The sequence below is a fragment of the Lepisosteus platostomus genome, chromosome 2, assembly GCF_059453375.1.
Source record: "Lepisosteus platostomus isolate fLepPlt1 chromosome 2, fLepPlt1.hap1, whole genome shotgun sequence".
Classification (NCBI taxonomy): Eukaryota; Metazoa; Chordata; class Actinopteri; order Semionotiformes; family Lepisosteidae; genus Lepisosteus; species Lepisosteus platostomus.
The window spans coordinates 20,468,852-20,490,109 of NC_142612.1; the positions used below are offsets into that span (position 1 = coordinate 20,468,852).

The 21,258-nt window shown below is 36.0% G+C and overlaps 1 protein-coding gene across 1 annotated transcript in view; it reads right to left on the minus strand.

The window, feature by feature from the left end:
* Positions 1–21,258, minus strand: part of diaph3 (diaphanous-related formin 3) — a 459,783-nt gene that overhangs the window by 150,777 nt on the left and 287,748 nt on the right. Inside the window, exons 18-21 of the mRNA XM_088603117.1 lie at positions 15,894–15,926; positions 13,873–13,968; positions 9,644–9,738; positions 5,544–5,645 (exon numbers count right to left, since the gene is read on the minus strand). Of these exons, the coding sequence (XP_088459243.1) occupies positions 5,544–5,645; positions 9,644–9,738; positions 13,873–13,968; positions 15,894–15,926 (326 nt within the window). The remainder of the gene's footprint in view (positions 1–5,543; positions 5,646–9,643; positions 9,739–13,872; positions 13,969–15,893; positions 15,927–21,258) is intronic.

Sequence of the window (21,258 nt, forward strand, 5' to 3'; positions counted from 1 at the left end):
TATTTTCTAATCATCAATATTTCATTTCACCCTCCCTGTATAAAAGGGGAAAGTTGACATTCTCTACCTTAAGGACTGCTAGCTGCTGCTTCATTCTCTCACTGGATCTGTAAGCTCCCCTCATCCCTCCATAACTAGTACACACATCCTTCAACCATTAAAGGACAATAAAAGCTGGAGAGTCTGCAATTCTGCCCTCCTGTCCCTCTTTCCTCACTCAGGAATACAGCTAAGGAATGTATGGTGACACGGTGTTTGCTCTTCATGTTCTGTTGTTTTTGTTTACTGAGTTTCCCACATGTATGCTTAAGTATAACAGACTGGATTTATTACATTTATGTGAAAGGGTTCTGAGTCTCAATCTACAACCAAAGCTGATTTCTTCATAAAGTAACTATTAATTTAAACAATACAGGTAGCTCACCCACCTCTAGCCCTCCGCAGACTAGGAAAAGGGGCCGACGAGCTGGAGTTCTTACCCATCTTAAAAAAATGCATTCTCTGCTCACTACTACCAGGCTAAATGTCAAATCTACGCCCTCATCCAAACAAGAAGGATGAACTGGCTTTGCTTATGCAATCAACATGAGACTACACTGCTCTGTGTTCTGTCTCAATGAAACCTACCGTAAAGAGGGCCAAAGCTGAAATAAAAACACACTAGAAAACAAACTTATCACCAATGACAGCCGAGGTATCTGGTGAGGCCTTTAACTAATTACAGACTACAAGGTGAAACAAACTGCTCCAGATGACGATCCCTTCCCCCCTGACAAGCCGAATAAATTCTACTGTAGGTTTGACAAAAAAAAATAACATGCAGCAGACTGCACCTAGACAGCCAGTGGAGTCCCTCCTGCCACCATTCTTTAATTCAGGAGCATGATGTAATTTTTTCCCACATGCAGAACAGCAGGAAAACATCTGGGCCCATCCTTGTTTGAAGAACTATACTGAAATCTTGTGCTCATGAGCTTACACCTATTTTTACAGATATTTTACAGATATTTTCAATCTATCTCTTAAGCTGGCCAAGGTACTGCACTGCTTTAAGATGGCTGCAATATACCAGTACCTAAGATCCACTGCGAGCAGCCTCAAAAACTACAGACCAGTAGCCTTAATAATAAATAACAAAATAACGTTTGTTATTACTTAAGACTTCAAGCGAGCCAATTTCCTGTCTAATGTGCACTTGGACCAATGTTAGTTTGCCTACAGAAGATGATGTGGTCTCCCTGGGGCTCCGCGATACACAGGGTTATTCAAAATGTTGTTGACAAGTATACATGCCAATTATTTTACTAAAGTTTTGTTTTCTCCTCCACAGATGGCAAAGGATTGTAGGTAACTGCTAGACACTTTGACAGATTATTACAAATTAATTACATGGGTTACTGTGACAAAAAAGGTTTCAAATGAAAGCATAAATATGAGAGTTGTCTCTTTTTAATAAGCTAGCAGAAATGGGTATTAATCAAACTGTGTTGTTGGCTACTGTATTTCCTTTCTGATAGGAAGTAGGTGGTGAAGCTGAAGGATACCATCTCAAAGCCTCTCACCCTAAGTGCAAGAGCTCCTCAGGGTGGTGTTTTAACACCTCTCATTTACTCTCTGTACACAAATTACTATTTCACATTTGCATTCAGTGAAAATGTTCATGTTAGATTGATGATACTACTCTCATAGGGCTATTGTGTTGTTTGGATGCTGTCTATTATTGGCTTTGTTGTATATATATATATTTTTTTTTAATTTATGAGCTCAACAAACAAAATTCCATGCCACTAGTTGTTAAAGTAATGAAGCATTGAACTTGAACTATAAAAGAAGATCTCTGCAATTACATTTAGGTTATTTCTCTTCTTGTGTTCACACAACAGCCAAGAAAACGTCACTTCTAACTTATGTAAATTTAGTTTATGTAAAGACTTGAGGAACAGAAGACTTGTATAACATGTGGAGTAACATATATCTTCCATTTTTTAACCATTTTAATGATCTATTTCACCACACTCAAAGGGATATTCAGAATCCTTTACAGTTTATATATATATACCTTTCTCTTGATCTGTGCTTTTCTACAACTTAATCCCCGGGTTGTTTTGAGAGATATTTCATCTCCTTTACTGAATTCTTGTTTGAAATTCATTACATAAGTAAGTGATAACAAAGAGACAAGTTAATTTATTCTAAAATTGTGTGAACGATTATTACTGCACAGAGTCCTTTCAACTATAAAAATGTGTTGTAAAGCTGTTAATCACAAAAACAATATATCAGGCAGTACAGTTTAAATGGAATGTATGCTTTCCATGTATGCTACTCACCCACCCATCCCCCACAGCTGCCACTCTCCAACACTTCCGCCATTAACACCTCCAGCACTGAAAGCACTATGAGCATCATCCCCCGGGCCAAGCTGACCATCACAGCTGACCAGGTGAAGAAGGAGCTGAAGAGGCTGCACGAGGGTAAGGCCACAGGACCAGATAACATCTGTCCCAGAGTTCTGAGGGCCTGTGCTGATCAGCTGAGCGGAGTGCTCCAGCGACTGTTCAACCTGACCCTGCGCTTGGAGAGAGTCCCGGTGCTCTGGAAGACATCATGCCTGGTCCCGGTACCAAAGAAAGGGCGCCCCTCTGTCCTCAACGACTACAGACCAGTTGCACTGACTTCTCACATCATGAAGACACTGGAGAGGCTGGTCTTATCCCACCTGAGACCCCTGGTCAGCTCATCACTGGACACCCTACAGTTTGCCTACCAGCCCAGTGTTGGTGTGGAGGATGCGATCATCTACATGCTGCAAAGGGCCTACTCACACCTGGACAGGGCTGGCAACACTGTAAGGATCATGTTTTTCGACTTCTCCAGTGCCTTCAATACCATCCAGCCCTTACTTCTAAGGAGGAAGCTGGAGGAGATGCAAGTCGATGCCTCCACGACCTCGTGGATCACTGACTACCTGACGGGCAGACCAAAGTCTGTGAGACTTCAGAACTGTGTGTCTGAACAGGTAGTGAGTAACACAGGGGCACCTCAAGGGACAGTTCTTTCTCCATTCCTCTTCACCCTCTATACTTCGGACTTTAAGTACAACTCAAAGTCATACCACCTGCAAAAGTTCTCAGATGACTCTGCAATTGTGGGATGTATCAAGGGTGAGCAGGAGGAGGAGTACAGAGGACTGGTCAGCAGCTTTGTGGAGTGGTGTGGGGTGAACCACTTGGAACTGAATGTTACAAAGACAAAGGAACTGGTGGTAGATTTCAGGAGGAAAAAGGTCAAACCTACTCCTGTCTACATCCATGGGAGTGGCGTGGAGATGGTGGACTCGTACAAGTACCTGGGAGTGCACATCGACGATAGACTGGAATGGTCTAAGAACATAGAGGCCATCTATAAGAACGGACAGAGCCGACTTTACTTCTTGAGGAGGCTCAGGTCCTTCAATGTGTGTAGTAAGATGCTACATATGTTTTATCAGTCGGTGGTAGCGAGTGCCATTTTCTACGCAGTGGTGTGCTGGGGCTCTGGGATTAGAGCAGTAGATTCCAAAAGGCTGAACAAGCTCATCAGGAGAGCAAGCTCTGTCATTGGGTCTGACCTGGACCCCTTGGAGGTAGTGGCTGAGAGGAGAATGATGTCCAAACTAGAGGCCATCATGGACAACTTCTCCCATCCCCTCTATGACAGGCTTGCAGGAATGAAGAGCACGTTCAGCAATAGACTGATTCATCCACGGTGCGACAGGGAGCGCTACAGAAGGTCATTCTTGCCATCTGCCATAAGACTGTACAACGCATCCACCTTGCGTCTTGGCAGAGGCAACATCGACAGTGACCTGTTTCTGGACTAAACGCATATACACATCTACTGCTACATCTGTTCTCTTTCTTTTTCTTTTTCCCGTTTACAACCACTTTTGTGCAATATATGCCAGGGACCTGTGCAATACATTTATATTTATATTTATATCTATGGTTACCTCTATATTTATATTCATACGTGTGATACGATTTTCTGTGTACTGTTCTGTTCTAGTTTGCTCTTGTGTGTCCGGACTGTGAGTAACTCTTGTATTGTATTGTATGTATTGTACTATTATTATATAATTCGTTACACTGTGGCTGTGTTGTGTGTGTTAAGCTGCTGTTGCACTGCAATTTCCCTCACGGGATCAATAAAGTATCTATCTATCTTTATTATTTGTAGTGCATTACACTACAGTAGTAGTAAGGTTCCTGTTTCACTCAGTATTACAGTAACTTGCTATAATATATCACAGAGTGAAAAGGATGGGTGTTTGGGCACAAAGTGTTGTGGGTTGAATAGATGTTAAATTGCATTTATGGGCTAGTGACACCCTGATGCAGTGTGAACTTAACCTTTCCTGCACTGATCAAAGGCCTGGCAATTATCATACGATTCAGGGGTAACGTCAGGTGTTGCTAAAAAGATTTAACTGTGCCTCTGATTGAGAGGGGAGGGCCCTAAAAATGTTTACACCTGGTCATCTGTGTACATCCATTTCCTGATTGTGCATGGGCAGTTGGCTCCTTCTACACCCAAAGCTTCACTAATGCACTTCCACCTCCTGGGCAAAGAGTCAAGAACCCTTGTTAAGAAGGCTTAAAAAGCCCCAGGCAAGACTTTTGTAAGAAGGGAGGTTTGCAGGACTGATTACTGCATTGGACCCAGGAGAGGACTCAGAGACCAAGGAATTAACACTGAGCAGCCGAGGAAGGCTCTGGCATCATCTCCCCCTCACCTCACCCTGACACTGGACTGCATTATTTTAGGACATTTGTTTGGTAACTGGGGTCCAATGGGGAGCTGATGGCTGGTCCAGAATGTGTACCTTTGGAGATGGTTTTGTAAAATGTCGTGGGTAGACAGTGAGACACTTAACTGTTGTTATCACTAGAAAATAAAAAGGGCACTTAAACCATAGCAGTGTATGTTGCTGGTCTGTGCGTGCACTGGTAATTCTGGGAGATTAACAGAACCTGTGGCTAGGGAAGATGAGTCCTAGATACCTTTATAATTGATAGATGGTATAGGCGTCTGCAAAGAACTGTACTTTGTTCAATTCAGTAAATTCAGTAAAGTCAATTCAATTCAGTGAAGTACTGAATTGAGGGGTCACGCAATTTGTAACACATGCAAAACAATCTGCTCTAAAGAAATCATGATGAGGCTGAACTGAATTTAACCTGTCTAAGAGACTCTTTAGTACACCTTTGATAATCTGTGTTATGTTAATACAAGAAGGAAATATTCTATTCAACACAAGCCTTTTCTGAATTTATTTATTTTGTAAAAGTCACAGTGAAGCATGGTTGAGCGATTAGTTCTTAACTAAGAAATAAAATTAGATCAGAAATAAAGCTACAAATGTTTCGAATAATTGTTTACTTAAGAAATTAATTAGAAAACAGTTTTATAATTGTGTTAATGATTACATAGAATGAAACAGAGATAAAATGACAAATAGGAAGATATGAGTATAAATTAATGACCTTAAACTAAATACTTACCACCACTCCAAACTGCTCTGGTTCAGAAAGGTTGGCATATTCCTTTTTAAACTTAGCCAAGGCATTTAGTTGCTCCTGCTCAGGCAGATGTTTAACCAGGTTCTGAAGATGAAGAACACAGGGAGACGGAATTAGAAACAAGTCTATTTGAGAAAAAAAAATTACAGTCTGCAACAATCATGAGTAATCATTTGATTTATAAAACCACAGACTACAGTTTACTAGATGATCTCTTCTCATTTGTAAACTTTTCTTAAACAACTTACATATAAAATATTATATAGTTGTTATATATATATATCTTGATTATTTTCAAGTCACCTTCAGTTGTTTGTTTTCTGAATAGAACATTAATCTTCAAGGTAATTAGACATCTTAGAAATACATACTGTATACAATAAATTGCACAGAAGCTAACACATATGCAGCACTAAAAAGTGTACATCCAAGATTACGGATAGGAAACAGTAAAAAATGTTATACAAATATGTAATGCTTAAATACTTAGTGACAATAAACATGCGATATAATGTAAAAGAAAATTAAAACAATCATACACTGTGTGCTATGAAAATGCTTTTTGTAATTCTGTATTTTTGTTTGTTCCTCTATTTCTTTTTCTATATGAGGTCAGGATACAAAAAATATATTAATGAAAATTTTTGCTTTCATGTCATTGCTAAAACCTTAGCACATTACATAAATGAGAAAAAAATAAACACAGGTCAAAAACATTGTGGAAGCCTCTTGCATTAAAAGTTAAGAACAAAATTAACAAAAAACTACATGAGAATTAAGTCTCGTATTTACTTAAATTGGCTGCCTAACACCATAGCAAATACAAGGCTAAATACTGGCTACCAATAATGTATTTATTATTCTAAAAACATATATATATATATATCTGTATATTGAGAATCAAAAGATAAGAGCAACCAAAGCAGCTGACCCCAGGACAGTCTGGGACTAAGGCTGTGAAAAAGAAGAAGAAGAAGAGAATCAAAAGATAATTACAAGTAATTGGTGAAAATGTACAAAAAGTAATCCCTTACAAAACTTGTAAGTACTGTATAATAGATTTCTTTTTAAGAACACGTTCCCCAATGCTGCTTATACTACACAAATCCATAAAGATGTTATTTAAAAAAAGCTATTTTGCAGCAGATGCACTGATGTTATATTGAACATATGGGGCATAGGTAAATTCATTATGATAATTAGCACTTGTCATTAACAGTGTCGATAAACATAAGGTACACTGTAAAGCCACAAGTTAGTAGTATGTAGCCACAAAGCTATATACGCTGTGTGCAATGAATGTTTTGAAACCTGGTTGAAGATGCAATCTTGTGGGATTCTGTTGTATTCCTCTTGTACAACCTGGACAAGCATTTGCCTGTTCGTTGTTATCCAATTCCTAGATGTTCAATGGCTCAATGGCGAGGGCACCAAATGACATACTGAAACTTTCACATTTTCATCTAACATGGAAGCCAAAGTTGCACAAGTAGCTTAAAGGTGTGCGCTGTACAGCTAGAACAGCCGTAAGAAAGGCAGCATGTGAAGTTTAAGGTCTTGATCAGTATGCATTCAGGTCATCAATTAATATATTTGAACTACTGTAGTAGTCTAGATTCTCTTGCTCAGATGGGCCTTTCCATCGACTAGATTAAAAGGAATACCAGTCATATCACCATCGTTGAACACCTCACTTCCAGGTAGGCTGATAAGTTTTATCGCCAGTTTGAAGCTCAAAACACCAAGCCTTCCATCTGGTTTCTCGGTGAATCAGGGGCTTTTGTGCTACAACTCATTGAACATGAGTTATAAAGATAAAAATCTGCAAAGCAGCTGGCCCAAATGGTGTTTCACCCCAAATTCTTAAAACCTTTGCAGATCACTTAACTCCCTTATTCATAGACATTTTCAGCCTGTCACTGTCCCTATCTGTCATACCAACATGCTTCAATTAAACCACCGTGGACGGTGCCACCATCCAAGAAAACCAAGGTGACATGCCTGAATAACTACCATCCAGAGGCACTCACTAAGATGTGCTTGAAAATGACTTACATTAAATATGACACCTATACCAGGATGCTAATAACTGATTAAAGCTCTACTTCAATACAATTGTTCTCTCCAAACTGAAGCTTAAAGACCTGGGCCTGTGTAACTCCATGTGCAACTGGATACTGGATTTTCTAATGGGCAGAACATAGGTGGTAAAGATAAACAAAAAAATCACACTGTCTCAGAACACTGAAGCCCCTCAAGAATACTCAAGAGTACTCACTCTTTGCTTGGGACAAATACAGAAACAACCATATAATCAAATTTAACACATAACATCACAGTACTTGATCTGATTAGTAATAAAGACTAGTCTACATTCAGCAAGGAGGTAGCAGATCTGATATTGTGGTGTTGTGAGAAAAACCTAGACCTGAATGTCACCAAGACAAAAGAACTCATTGTGGACTCATTGTAGAGAGGGTCATAATCTGATCAACATCAGTGGAAATTTAGTTGTTTCAGATTCCTTGGATTGCAGATTTCTGACGACCTCACGTGGACTGAATACTGAAATGATTCTGAAAAAGGCACAAAAGGTCCTCCACTTCCTGAGGTGTCTGAGGAAACGCAAGATGAGTACGAGGATACTCTTGAGTTTTTATCATAGCACCATGGAGAGTGTCCTGACTGCTGGCATCACAGTATGGTATGACAACACAACCACATGGGACAGAAAGGCCATACAGAGGGCTGATAAAATAAAGCCTGTGCCATTATACAGGATTAGAATCACCATGGACACAAACTGATCAAACCTGGCAGGTCTGGCAGGTGGCACTACATTATCAAAACACAGACCTCCAGGTTCAGAAACAGTTTTAATTCCTAAGCGTTATGAGTCTTGAATAGGTAACAAGTAAATGCAAAATGACTGACTATTAGCTACTACCACTAACTGGTGAATGTTGCATTTTTGTCATGCATAGTAAACGTTTTTGGTTCTGGATTGTATATTATTTTTTATATAACTATTAGTGTATATACTATACATGGTACTTTGTATTTTATGGTACACTGAAAGATACTGTCTTTGCACTTCTCGTCTACTGCTTTTATTCTTTCTGTTTTCACCTGTCTTTCACCTGTCAAACTTTGAACTTGAACTAGTTTGTTTTATACAGCAATTACCACAGTGTTCTACAAATGTGCATCAACAACTCACTGACATCCATCAGGTTGGTCAAAACAAAAGCTTGGTTCATTTTAAATAATAAAACCACAAGAGAAAATATAAATATACAGCCAATGAGGTCCTTGAAAGTGCCCACAGACAAGTGCATATTAAAAAATGCCTGAGACATGTTCAGAGGTCAGGACCTCTAACTGAATAGAAACAAATCTTGTGACCTGTGTTTGATTAGTGCTGTCATTGTCCTCATATCATATTTACTGTTCAGACCTCAGATGCCAGCAGACACTGGTCCAAACACATAAATCAACTGAGCACATTTTCTCTTGCTTTAATTTGGTTACACACAAAGGTCTTAAGTCTGTCTCTTTTTTAGAATTCAGACGAGTGGAAATTGCATAAGAGGCACTGAAAGGGCTTCTGCAACTTATTTAGGTGAGAAATTTTGATAACAAATGAAACATGATAACATTTTCCTGCTCTGCTCATTTCCCTACTTCACTCAGATTCATAACATGACTAGTATTGTAAACACCTTCTAAGTGTCAAAAATGAGAAATATACATATTAAGCAAATTACAAAATAGTTATCTGTCAAACGTCTAAGCAACAATTCTCATAACTTAAGACACTCATAAAACATTGCAGTTTAAGACTGAGTACAGCAGTGCTTACTAGGCAGATGATAATCACCTTTTCAGAATTTCTCATGATAGCAAACTACCTACAGTACATAGTAAAAAAAATCTGTCAATCCATGTTTTCATGAGCACATTTTTCTTATAATTGAAGATACCATATTTTGTATATGTGAACAAGATGGACAGATTTTTTAAATTACACTGAAAGAAATCCCTTTTCACCTTGAGAAGCAAAATATTCTGTAGATGAATACCTGTATCATAGGTTCCGTCAGTTGTTCTTCATCCACCTCTAATACCATTTGCTTGATTTCTTCATAAGGCATCCGGAAGGAACCCAAAAAGATTGCTATATAAATATAAACGAGGAGCATGAGATTAATTACAAGAAATGATCTGTTTAATTCCATCAGGTGAATTTTCTTGCATAAGCTGCATTTAAACAGTAGTTGCCTAGATGCACTGTGAAATCATTTTACACCAACATGCACAGAAAATAAGTAATCTTTCTGACTTAAATTAGAGTAGGTATGAGGTTTCAATTTCACATTGAAATAACAAATAATTTATAAATAATCACTGGACACATTATCTCTATAATGATGTTTTAACCCCAGTGTCCATCAGATCTTCTCAATAATTTTAGGATGACAGTAATTAAGAATTACATTATGTTATGAATGAATGGACCTGAGATTCTACGTTTATTATGAAAAAGTGTAGTTTACACTCCAGTTCATTTTTGTCTCCAAATTAAAAAAATACATATGAAAAGGGGACAGTTCATTTACTTCAAAACAGACAAAAACATATTCATAATGCAGTGCAGGCAACAGTCTTGCCAATACGAAGGTATAAACAAATACCCCTTGTGTATTATCAATGTGTTTTTCATGCAAGAGATCTGCATCATTTCCCATTAGGACAGTATTCACAGCATTCTAGTTTTCATCTGCATAATTTATTACTTTGACTTAGATGATTAGCCTCATTTTCATTTAATACTGGAAACAAAGGTCAAATGCCTTCTTGATAAAACTCTATGAACTGCTTAAATCAGTATCTATTCAAGTATCTTCACAATTGTATTGCTCAAAAGAGGATCATTAATAATTCTAAGCCCTAAATGACCATTTGAGGAGGGACACCTTTGGTCAGGAAACCACCGGGACCACAACACACACATTAAAGTTTACATCACCACTCCAAGGCACAGAGCTTTACAATCCTCTTAAGGCACATTTCACTGCTAGATCTCTGTTCCTATCAAACTTCCTCAGTCTAATGTTTTGTGCAGCTGCTCTGTATAAATGTTGCAATGAGCTTGGAACATGTTTGAGTTTAAAATTAAGGGGAAAATACACATCACATACACATTACATACCAAATACAAAACTGTTTAAGATTTTTTGTGAAAATATGCTTCAGTGAAATAAATGAACAAAACTGGAAACTGGAAATTAAGATTTATGTATTCATTCAGCCATTTGTTATTGTTGTGGGTAAATAAATATTTAAAGAATCAAGAATGTTATCAAAGATTAATGGTTTTCTTCTTTTGTTAAACAATCTTGTGTTTTTATTGAAAAATAAAGGTGACCAGGTAATACCTATGCACCATTATTCCATTTTTACTAATTCTGTTCCCACACATTTAAGTACAACAGACCCTTTGTAATTGACAAAGCCATGTATCTGAACAGGTGACCATCCGAGAAAAACAGGAAAAAAATGTTAGTTTGTTAATGCAGTGCCCATCATTTAATTTTAGACCATTAAGTGTGATTGTATTATATTGAAGTTTATTGAAACAATTATTCTAACTACAGGATTAACTACAGTATACGAGAGTAGTATCCTAGGGAATAGTCAATGTGGATTTAAAAAAGGTAGTTCTTTCCTGCCCAACTTGTTAGAGCTCTTCAAACAAGCAACAACAGAAATAGATACACACAGAGCATATGGTATATTCAGATTTTCAGAAGGCTGTTGATAAAGTGCTTCATAAAAGACTATTAAATTTCAGGTGGTTGGCATTCATGTAAATGTATGCATGTAGACATTTGGTTAATATAATAATAGAAAACAGAAGTGCAGATATGTGGTGAAAATCAAATCAAATCAAAAATCAAATCTGGGTAATACAATTAGTGGATTATCTAAGGAATCTGTGCTTTAGATTCTGGTATAGTTAGGAAACTAGTTATGTTTGCAAAAGATACCAAATCAGAAGGATTAGTGAACAATGTCAAAGCAATAAAATAATTTTGATTACAAAAAAAATATAGATGTTCTGAATCCATACAGAAAACATTAACCAGATGCATTCCAGGACTTAAAAGAATACCCTGACAGACTGAAAGAACTGAAACATTGCAGTCATAAAAAGATAAGACCCGATACAAGTATTCAAAATGCTCAAAACATTAAGTCAATACAGTGGACGTTTTCAGTCACAATGCACAGTGAAACAGGAGTCAGAGGACAAAAGTGAAAACTTTATTGAAGTGCATTTAAATCTGAGAAAAGGAGGCATTTATTTACCCAAAAGGTTGTGGGATTATCGAACTAGCTATGTGGTTAAAGCCGAAGCCCTGGCTTCCTTCAACAAAGATCAGCACGAGATCCATGTACAAATAAAGTACTAACAAATGTGCCAGAATGGCTGAATGGCCTGCTCTTGTTAAATTAAATTATATCTGTTTAAGACTTCAGAAATCAGTTATGCAAGTCTGTTAATGTAGGATATTAATTAAAGCCTGGTTATACAACTGGTTTACTTTTTATGGACCGATTCCAATGAAACTACATCATTTTTGCAAGTGGCAACCTGAAACAATATTCTAAATAAGGTCTTACATATTCTATCATTTAATGTATCATCCCCTGATTTAAATTCTATGCTTCCATCTATATATCGTAACATATTGTTTGCCTTTTGTTATTGCAGTCCCACATTGTCTATATGTAAATGATCTGTCAACAAATACCAAAGTCTTTTCACAAGCAAATTCTTCAAGCTCATTGTTCCCTATTTTGTATCTATATCCATCTATAGACTATGCTTTTGCTATGTATAAATCTTTTCTACACTAATAGTAACCAGCCAGTGTGAATTCCTTTTAAAACATTTGTAATCACTTTTTCTGCTTCTACAATTTTTGTTAATCCTCCTGTTTTGATACTGTCTGCAAACCTGACAACTTACTAACAACACCTGGATGTAGACATTGGATATAAATCAAGGAAAACAGTAGCCCTAGTACAGATCCCTGCAGTACTCCACTAATACCCAAATAATAGCATTCACCAAAAATTGCTACTCTGATTTCAATCCATTAACCAGTTCTCAGTTCAAACATACATTTCCCAAATTGTAATTCTAATTTTAATTTGCAAATTATTTTATTGCAATTAACTTAGAAACTTATAATTTAATATAAAATAGCCTTTTCAAAATACTGTATACAAATTCCATATTGTATGTACAGTCTCAAGTGTTACTGTAATAGAATAAAAAAACACTTAAGCAGAACAACCTTTTTTAAAATCCATGTTGACTGTTCCCTAGTGTCTTATTTTCATATAGATGATCCACTAGTTTAGTCCTAAATATATATATATAAAACAAATATCTCTGAACCTTTTGGGTAGACATAAGTCTTAATCGTACTGTATGTCTTATAAAAAAACTGTGAAATTAAACAGTGGACAAATATTTTCCATATGTAAAAAACGTAAGAGGCCAGCAGCCATATCACCCTGCAACTCACAACTGACAAAAAAATAAAAAATAAAAATAAAGAAGTCCTCCAAAGTTGGGGGGGTAGAGATGGGTTTAAAAAAAACAACTGGCAACCACTGAAGCTAATCACGTGTGTGTCTGGTCAGTACCTGGTTGGGAGAACTCTTGGGAAAAACTAATGTTGCTGCTGGAGGAGGTATTATAGATCCCAGTAAGGGGCACTCACCCCTTAGTCTGTGTGGGTCCTAATGGCCCAGTATAGTGATGGGGACACTATACTGTTAAAAGGCGCCGACATTCGGACGAGATGTAAAACCGAGGTCCTGACTGTCTGTCAGGGTGTTTCTCGAAAAGTGTAGGGGTGTTACTCTGGTGTCCTGGATTAATTTCCCCCTGGCCTTTACTATTGATGGACTCATAATAATCCCCATTTATGAATTTGCTCTTCTCCTCCCCACTGATAGCTGGTGTGTGGTGAGCATACTGGGGCACTATGGCTGCCGTCGTGTCATCCAGGTGGATGCTACACATTGGTGGTGGTGGAGCTTTCAGTGGAGTGTACGGAAAAGCACTATCTAAGGGTAAGGAATTAATTAGACTTTAATAATATCAAAGCCATGTTGCTATTTAATCTAAAACTATTTAAAAACATGGTCCTAACCTTACCTAGAGAATATGAATAACTTTACATCAGTTTATCACAAAAGAAAATAAATATGCTGTAAGAGGTTTACTTACATAGGTTCTGAGCTATCTTAGGATCCAGGACTTTGAGCTCTTTAATTCTTTTTTTGATTGTTTTTTTCTCCTCCAGTTCTTCCTCCTCTTTTTTGGCTGCAAAGTAATCACACATTAACAGATATTAATTCCTCACACACCCCAGACCCATATGTTCTTCTTCATTAGCTGGGCAATTACTAGAGAAAAAAAAACATGAGTCATAATACGTCAGTAAAGGTTTTTACTTATGTGTACAGTTCAAGAACAGCAGATGTAATGATTTTTCTTTAGGGGAAAGGAATAATGAGAAATATGTAAAGAAATACATGTTGCACAAATTTAAAAAAATAGCTAATTATTTTTAATTTTATTTTATAAAGATAAATAATAAAATATGAAACTATATTTATATTTTCTTAAATTGTGTTCATTTACATTTAATCAGAACATCTTAAAAACAAGCGCTTAATAATGTAAAAGGTAGCGATAACACTTGTAAAAGTAATTGATACTCCTGGGGTTATCTGACGTGATGACCTCAATGGAGATGAATTACTAGATGCCAGCAATTAAGCAATAATTGTGTATTTGAACATATGCCTCTCAGAGCCTTTTGCAGGTTGTTTTTGCATGCAAGCATTCTGCTGACCATAATAAATAACTGCATAAGTCTTTTTAGTCTTTAGAAAGATAAGTAAATCTTGGAATTTAAACACTCAAATATCATTAAAGTTAATTCATTTAGGTGTTATATTGAGTGTTAAGATTTAACATTAAATCTTAACCTATTAAGAATTGAACAAAAACCTTCACTGCACATCAAGATAGTAAATTTATAACATTACACAATGCAGTGGGTTTCTTCAAGCAATTGACTCAGTTGTCTTTTATAACAAAAATATACTTTTGATTCTCAGTGCCCTTTCTAATGAAATACTTCTGATATTTGATTTATTAGGGCAGAACACAAATTCAGAATAAAAAAAAAATTCAATCTCAATTACCCAATTCTAATCTCAATACAGTTTAAAATGATTTTGTAAAGATACATTTTTACTGGTGTTAAATCTCAGCTTTACACATACTGTATCAATGTACAGTCTGTTTTCTTTTACTGTGCCAATTTCAGCAGTTACACATTGCCTTTATCCTGATTTTACATTTTCTACTGCACAACAAGATACACTTTCTGAAATAAAAAGCTGCAAAGAATATTGTCATTTTTGTACAAGAAAGAAACATAGTGGTTAATATACAGTATTTCCCTGACATATGTTGTGTGTTTTGTTCTAGGTCAGAGATAATGTTTCTGGAGGTCTTTTTAAATAAAAGCAGAAAGCAATTCAAATGGTCTTCTGCTTTTATTACTAGGAGAAAGAAAAAAAAAACAATTCGTTCAATAATCTTCAGCCCTAGAATTTCCATTTGCCTTGTGTCGAACAGTACAGAGCGTAGAAGTCTTCAATGCAAACTTAATTATTTAAGACACCAGATTAAGAGAACAAAATGTGTATCCCCAGAGGTAGATTGATAATTGTCTTGTGCACTAATTATTGTGTTTGACCAGGCATATAGGATTAGGAAAGTTTAAAATGTTAAGTTAATCTTATAAAAGTCAAGTCCATTTGAGTCTTGCTTCATTAATTAATGTTAGAAGTATTATGAACGTTAAGAAATATATAGTGCAGACTCACTATCAACAGTTCTATGATATCTGTTGGTAAATCACTTTGTTGAGTCTCGAAGTATTTACATGGCGAGTGTTATAACCTTTAAAAACAACCTCACTGAAATGCATAGCAGCTCACAGTTTTCCCCTGTAGGCTTAACTAAACAAAGCAAGCAGGGAAAAAAGCAATTATCAGTCCTCAAAGTCAAAAACTAAGCATACATATGTCAAGGCTGTTGGGAATTCACGAGGTCACATCCCAAGAAGGATGTTTACCTAACCGCCAGGGATATCACATGGGACACAAATACCAAAAGGACACAAAACTGAATAATTACTCACAACGGATATGCAAATACCTATGACTTACGTGTTTCCACAAGAGGAAGAATCACATCACAGACTTTAGTAAGAAAGAAGAGAAAGAAAAATGGAATAAACCATTTTAGAAATATGGAGATGCTAATTTAATGACAATTTCACATTTTTAAATATGATGCATCATTTAGAAAATAGTATGCTCATAAAACATTAAAAAAAAATTATATAAATGACAAAAAAAATACCTAGTTATTTCTCATTGTCTCTCTTTATTATGCATCTAATTATTATTATAATTAACCAAATATTAAAATATTTCAACACAAAGGGAAAGCAAATATCAAATACAGAAAAAATAACAATTGCATTAGTCAGCAGTCTCATTGGTTTTCACAGAAAAATCATCCACTAATTATAATAACAACAAATTGGCCAGTTCGGCCTACACAGTTGTAATAAGATAAGGTCCTTAAAAATGAATTAAACAGCTTTTCTTGCCAAGGGTGTTTTTAAAATCCTTATATCTTCATAATATTTTACAGTCACCAAATTAAAAATTAGATCTTATGTCCAACTACTAAACTTATTTTCATCATTATCTTCTTAAAGAAGTTCTGGAAAAATCACAAATGTTCATTCTCAATAGTACATATTGAGAAATACTAAGTTCAGGGACTGAAGGTTTACTGCTGTTTACTGCTCTTGATCAAATTACAATTATGACTACTGGCAGATAACTAGTTAAGTATAACATGACCGTTATATTAAAAAGGTATATATAAACATGAAAAGTTGAGAAAAAATGTCAGAGGCAAAAGTGATGTGTGACAAATCAAACATGGGTATTAATCAGGAGAAGTAAAACAAATGTTAGATCAAGATCACTTTTGATGTGCTATAGGGGACAGGAATGGTGTCTTATACAGAAAAAAGCTGTATTTTGGGATTAGGAGAATACTGATTTTCACAAAACTCACAATCAAAAACCCAATGCAAAGGCAATAATCAAAGTTAAGTAATAATCACAATCAAAAGCCCAGTTGAACAAAGGTTAGCAATCAATCACAATTATAGCAGGTGGAAACATTTTATACAATCTAATAACATTTTGGCAACATGTAGTCTAGTAAATAGAAACCCAATATTGCAAGATTGTCGTCCTTACTTGTATTATTACTTTTACTATTAAAAACTACTTTCATATAAACAACATCTGATGTAACAAGACGTCAGAAGTAACAAGTCTCAAGAACTGTACTATCATGGAAAGACAGTTTGAATATAAATTACCACAGATACACCCTTTGTTTCAAATACCTATTTAAAAAAAAACAGAAACCAAAATTTCAGAACTGAACAAAAGAAAAAAACATTGTTAAATAAAAATATTTATATTTCAAACCCCTCAGATTGGAAATTAGTCATTACCATTTTCTGAAAGAAAAATGTGTGCTTGTTATTAATTTTGGCCTGTAAATCTTCAATACTCATTCTGACATTACCCTATACTGATGTACTGTATTCTGACTCACTGCCATAGGTCAACTATAAGCAATCGTTATTTGTGATTTTATTGGTACTTGGACTGCCAGTTTATATATTTTCTAAGCACTTTTAATGCATGGAAAATATTTTTAAAAAACATTCCCTAATACATTTTTAAACATTAATTTAACCTGCATTCCCTTCAGAAGAAAAAATAATAGATAAAGATACAATAAATGTGCAACATTCACAAAACAAAATACCTTGCAAAAAGACAGCTCTGGTTATATGCAATATGTTTTATACATTAAAAGAAGCTTCACAGTTTAACACTATCACTAAACACAGTAGTATTGTGTTTTCACTGCTATCATGCCATTAAAAATATTCTTCCTTAGTTTTTGAACATATTGTTGCTCTTACTAATAATCTACTGATAAACCTGAAGTACAAAATGTAAACATACTTTAAAATATTGCACTGAGAAAGTGATGTCTACTTTATTTTCTGTATGAATTCATACGCAAGTATGATTTCGTGATTTGGCAAAGCAATTCTTTAAACCTTTGAAAGGGACAAATACACTACAGCAGGGGTGTCCTAACTACGGCCCACCACAGTTTCTGAAACGGCCCACGAGTTCATTTAGAACTATAAATTTAACTTGACTTGACAGTGATTCTTCAGTCGAAGGGCACAGCATCACTGTTCCTATCAGTAGAGTAACTACTAGATCATCACTAGAGAGTAAAATTTGTGAAATCTTACAGGTATATTAAAATTATGTGATATCTTTATTTACAGGGCTCCAGACTAAAAGAAAATACTTGGGAGCCACTGGCTCCTAAAATGAAACATTTAGGAGCCAAATGACTTTTTTTAGTCGCCAAATTATAGAATCAAAATAGTTCGTCTGCAACGAACCGAATTTCATATTAAAGAATTTCATATTCTTTAAAGTTGGCTGTTTCTTCAAAGGTGCGAAACACAGCCCGGGCTAAAGGTGTCTGCCTTCGGTCTCACTTCGCAATTACACAATCACAAGTATTTTTATGCTTCTGACTCTCTCCATGTTTTTTTTTTACCGTTTCTTTTTTTAAATGATTCATCCCTTTGAAAAACTCAGTTTTCCCTGCAACTTCCTAAGCCCTTAAGAACAAGTCGAAAAACATTATTTAACTTTATCATACCTAAGCCAAGTAAATTCCTGAAGCCACAAAGTTCTAAAATGCCATTCAAACCTGTTGACGGATGAATCAAACTCTTTAAAAAAGTCTGTAATTTTACATTTCGCCATTGTTGGCAGATCAACTAGTGCCATGTGGAACGTTTGCTGTAGCCTGGGTTCTAGTGCGTAGCTTCTTAGCTTGCTACCTTTTAACCAAGTCACTGCCATGTGCTGCGACGAAGGGACGTAAATTAACACCCCATCACCACATGAAATTTGACCACATATCGACACGACAAGTTTTGATGTCCATCGCTAATGGCGACTAGATTTTAAATTGTCGCAAATTCTTTTTTGTCACATTTGCGACCATTTCAGTCGCAGTCTGAAGCCCTGATTTATATAGATTATTTCAAGCTTACAGTTCAAAATACTTAAAACTCACCTATTAGGGTAGTCCCCTAAATTAAAAGGCAATTTGACTATTGGAATGCACGTATATCCAGTGTTATTTGATTATTTTTATTATTTAAGGTAGCCTATGGCCCGCGACTCCATATTGTTCTCCATCTGGCCCCCGAAAAAAAAGTTTGGGCACTCCTGCACTAAAGTATATAAAGCTACAGATGCAGCCATTCAAAATGCACGGTACAAACCTGCGGTGCGGGAAACTACCCACAAGCCACTGCAGGGCACCGCGGTAAGTGATTGGCTGGCCAAAATGACCGACGGGCACTCGTGGTGCATTGGTCGGTAGTGAAAAGATTTAATCATTTAATCTCTTTACTGTGCACATTTTAATCCGCTTAGTATTGAATATTTATATGAAATTTTACCACTAAAGGGAAATTTTAGTAGCTGAGCATAAAAAGAGGAGCATAATGCATCTGAAGGTCATAAACTATATTAATTTAGGAACATAAACATTACTGTATGTAAACTGTACTGTGTATGGCTGGTCTTGGTAGTTTAAAGAAAAAACACACCAGTCTTCCATTTCTCCCTAAACATTTTAAGCATGAAAGTTTTATGAAACGGTACCCAAATATGCGATTGCTGTATAGAATTAATTTTAATTTAAAAAAATCATTTAACAAGAAAATTACGCTGTTTACATCTTCCGCTTGAGAACATACTGTAGTCACCCGTTGCTACCCAACGCAGAAACACAGCCACTAACTAGCAAAGAGAGGACATTAGCTAGCCAATATGATAAAGAAATAAATTATTATTTTATTTCTTTTGCACATTTATTTGAACATTTCCATCGATTGTACAAGCACTTGGAATCTGTCCATTCCCTAGTTCATCAGGCATTTTCTTTTACGCTGCGGGCATTCTCCTGGTCTGGCGCCAGTCTGTCTTCTAGGATATAATGGCAGCGAATTTTTGTTAAATTTGGGTTTCCAATAACGCCGCAGCAAATTCTTGTCCACTATAACAGATAATCTCCTTTGCTTTTAACCGAGCGTTTAATAATTTCCTAAAATGAAAATGATTTACTTTATTTCCCTATCTAAACTATGGGACAGAATTCTGGGGTCTCCCTATACCAGAGATTACGGTAGGGCTTTAGAATGGTGATTGGCTGACACCATCTGACACCCGTCTGATTGGGTAAAAAAGACGTGTTGATCTGCTATACATACTGTACCAGGAAGAGGATTTCTTTCTATTTGAAACGTGTATTTTAAAAGTTTAAGAAGTAAAAACCTTACAGCGTACACAGATTTCTAAACTGATCAGGAGGAAGAAAAAACACCCGTGTTTCGCGCATAAAAAGTGGTTATTAACTATCGAAACCTGTTTTATTTATTTTATTTTTATTTAGATTAAGAGTTCCCGTCACCCCCATTCCCATTTAAATCACAAACCTGTGTTTAATTAAATGTCTTTTAACGTAAATCGTTATCTTTGTCTTCTGCATAATAATGTTCACCACTCTGTCCCCAAATTAATAATAAACTTTTTTTTATATAGCGTTTTAAAAGAATAAGTAATTAGATTGCTCATAAACCTAATCACTTATTCTACATAATCACAGCGTAATTACTCTCTGAAAATGCTTTTTCTTTTTATTTAGGCTCAGATTTCAACTATAGATCGTACACTAATTACTAGCAGTAAATACTGATGTTTTGCTCCCTCTTACAACAAAAATATAAAAAATAATGTATTGTAGCCGGGATGAACTTTTTTTCCGAACGTGTCTCTACCTGCTGTGACTCGGACACAGAATGGTTAAAGATGGCGACAACTCAGGCACCCAGAGATGGGGGGGCGTCTTTCCGCCTCCATAACTAAAATGCCAAATAGGAGTAGTTCTTAATTCAGTTTGAATTATAACTGTACGTACTGTCTTCATATTTGGCCAGGGCTTTAAAGAGAGGGCGTGCCAAACTTTTTCAGTGCCGTCGTCTGTGCTTTAAAGGTACCCCTGTCGCGGAAGAATTGGACCTCGGAACGTTCCCCCAGCGTAATTATTGTATTTAATTGCACTTTGACAGATTGTCTTTAAATCAATTGTTGTCAGAATATCCCCACCTCCAAATAAGAACAAAATTGCAACAATTTTATTAACTAAAGTAATAATTTAACAATATATGTAAAATTTTTAAGATATGCTTATGTTGTGAATGTCTGTAGATTGTATCTTATTTTTAGTTTTTTTGTTTCAAATGGCCTTGCAGATCAGATACTGTATCAAGAACCAAAACAATTATCACGCCCAGGTCCTCAATGGAATCCCTTTAACATGCTA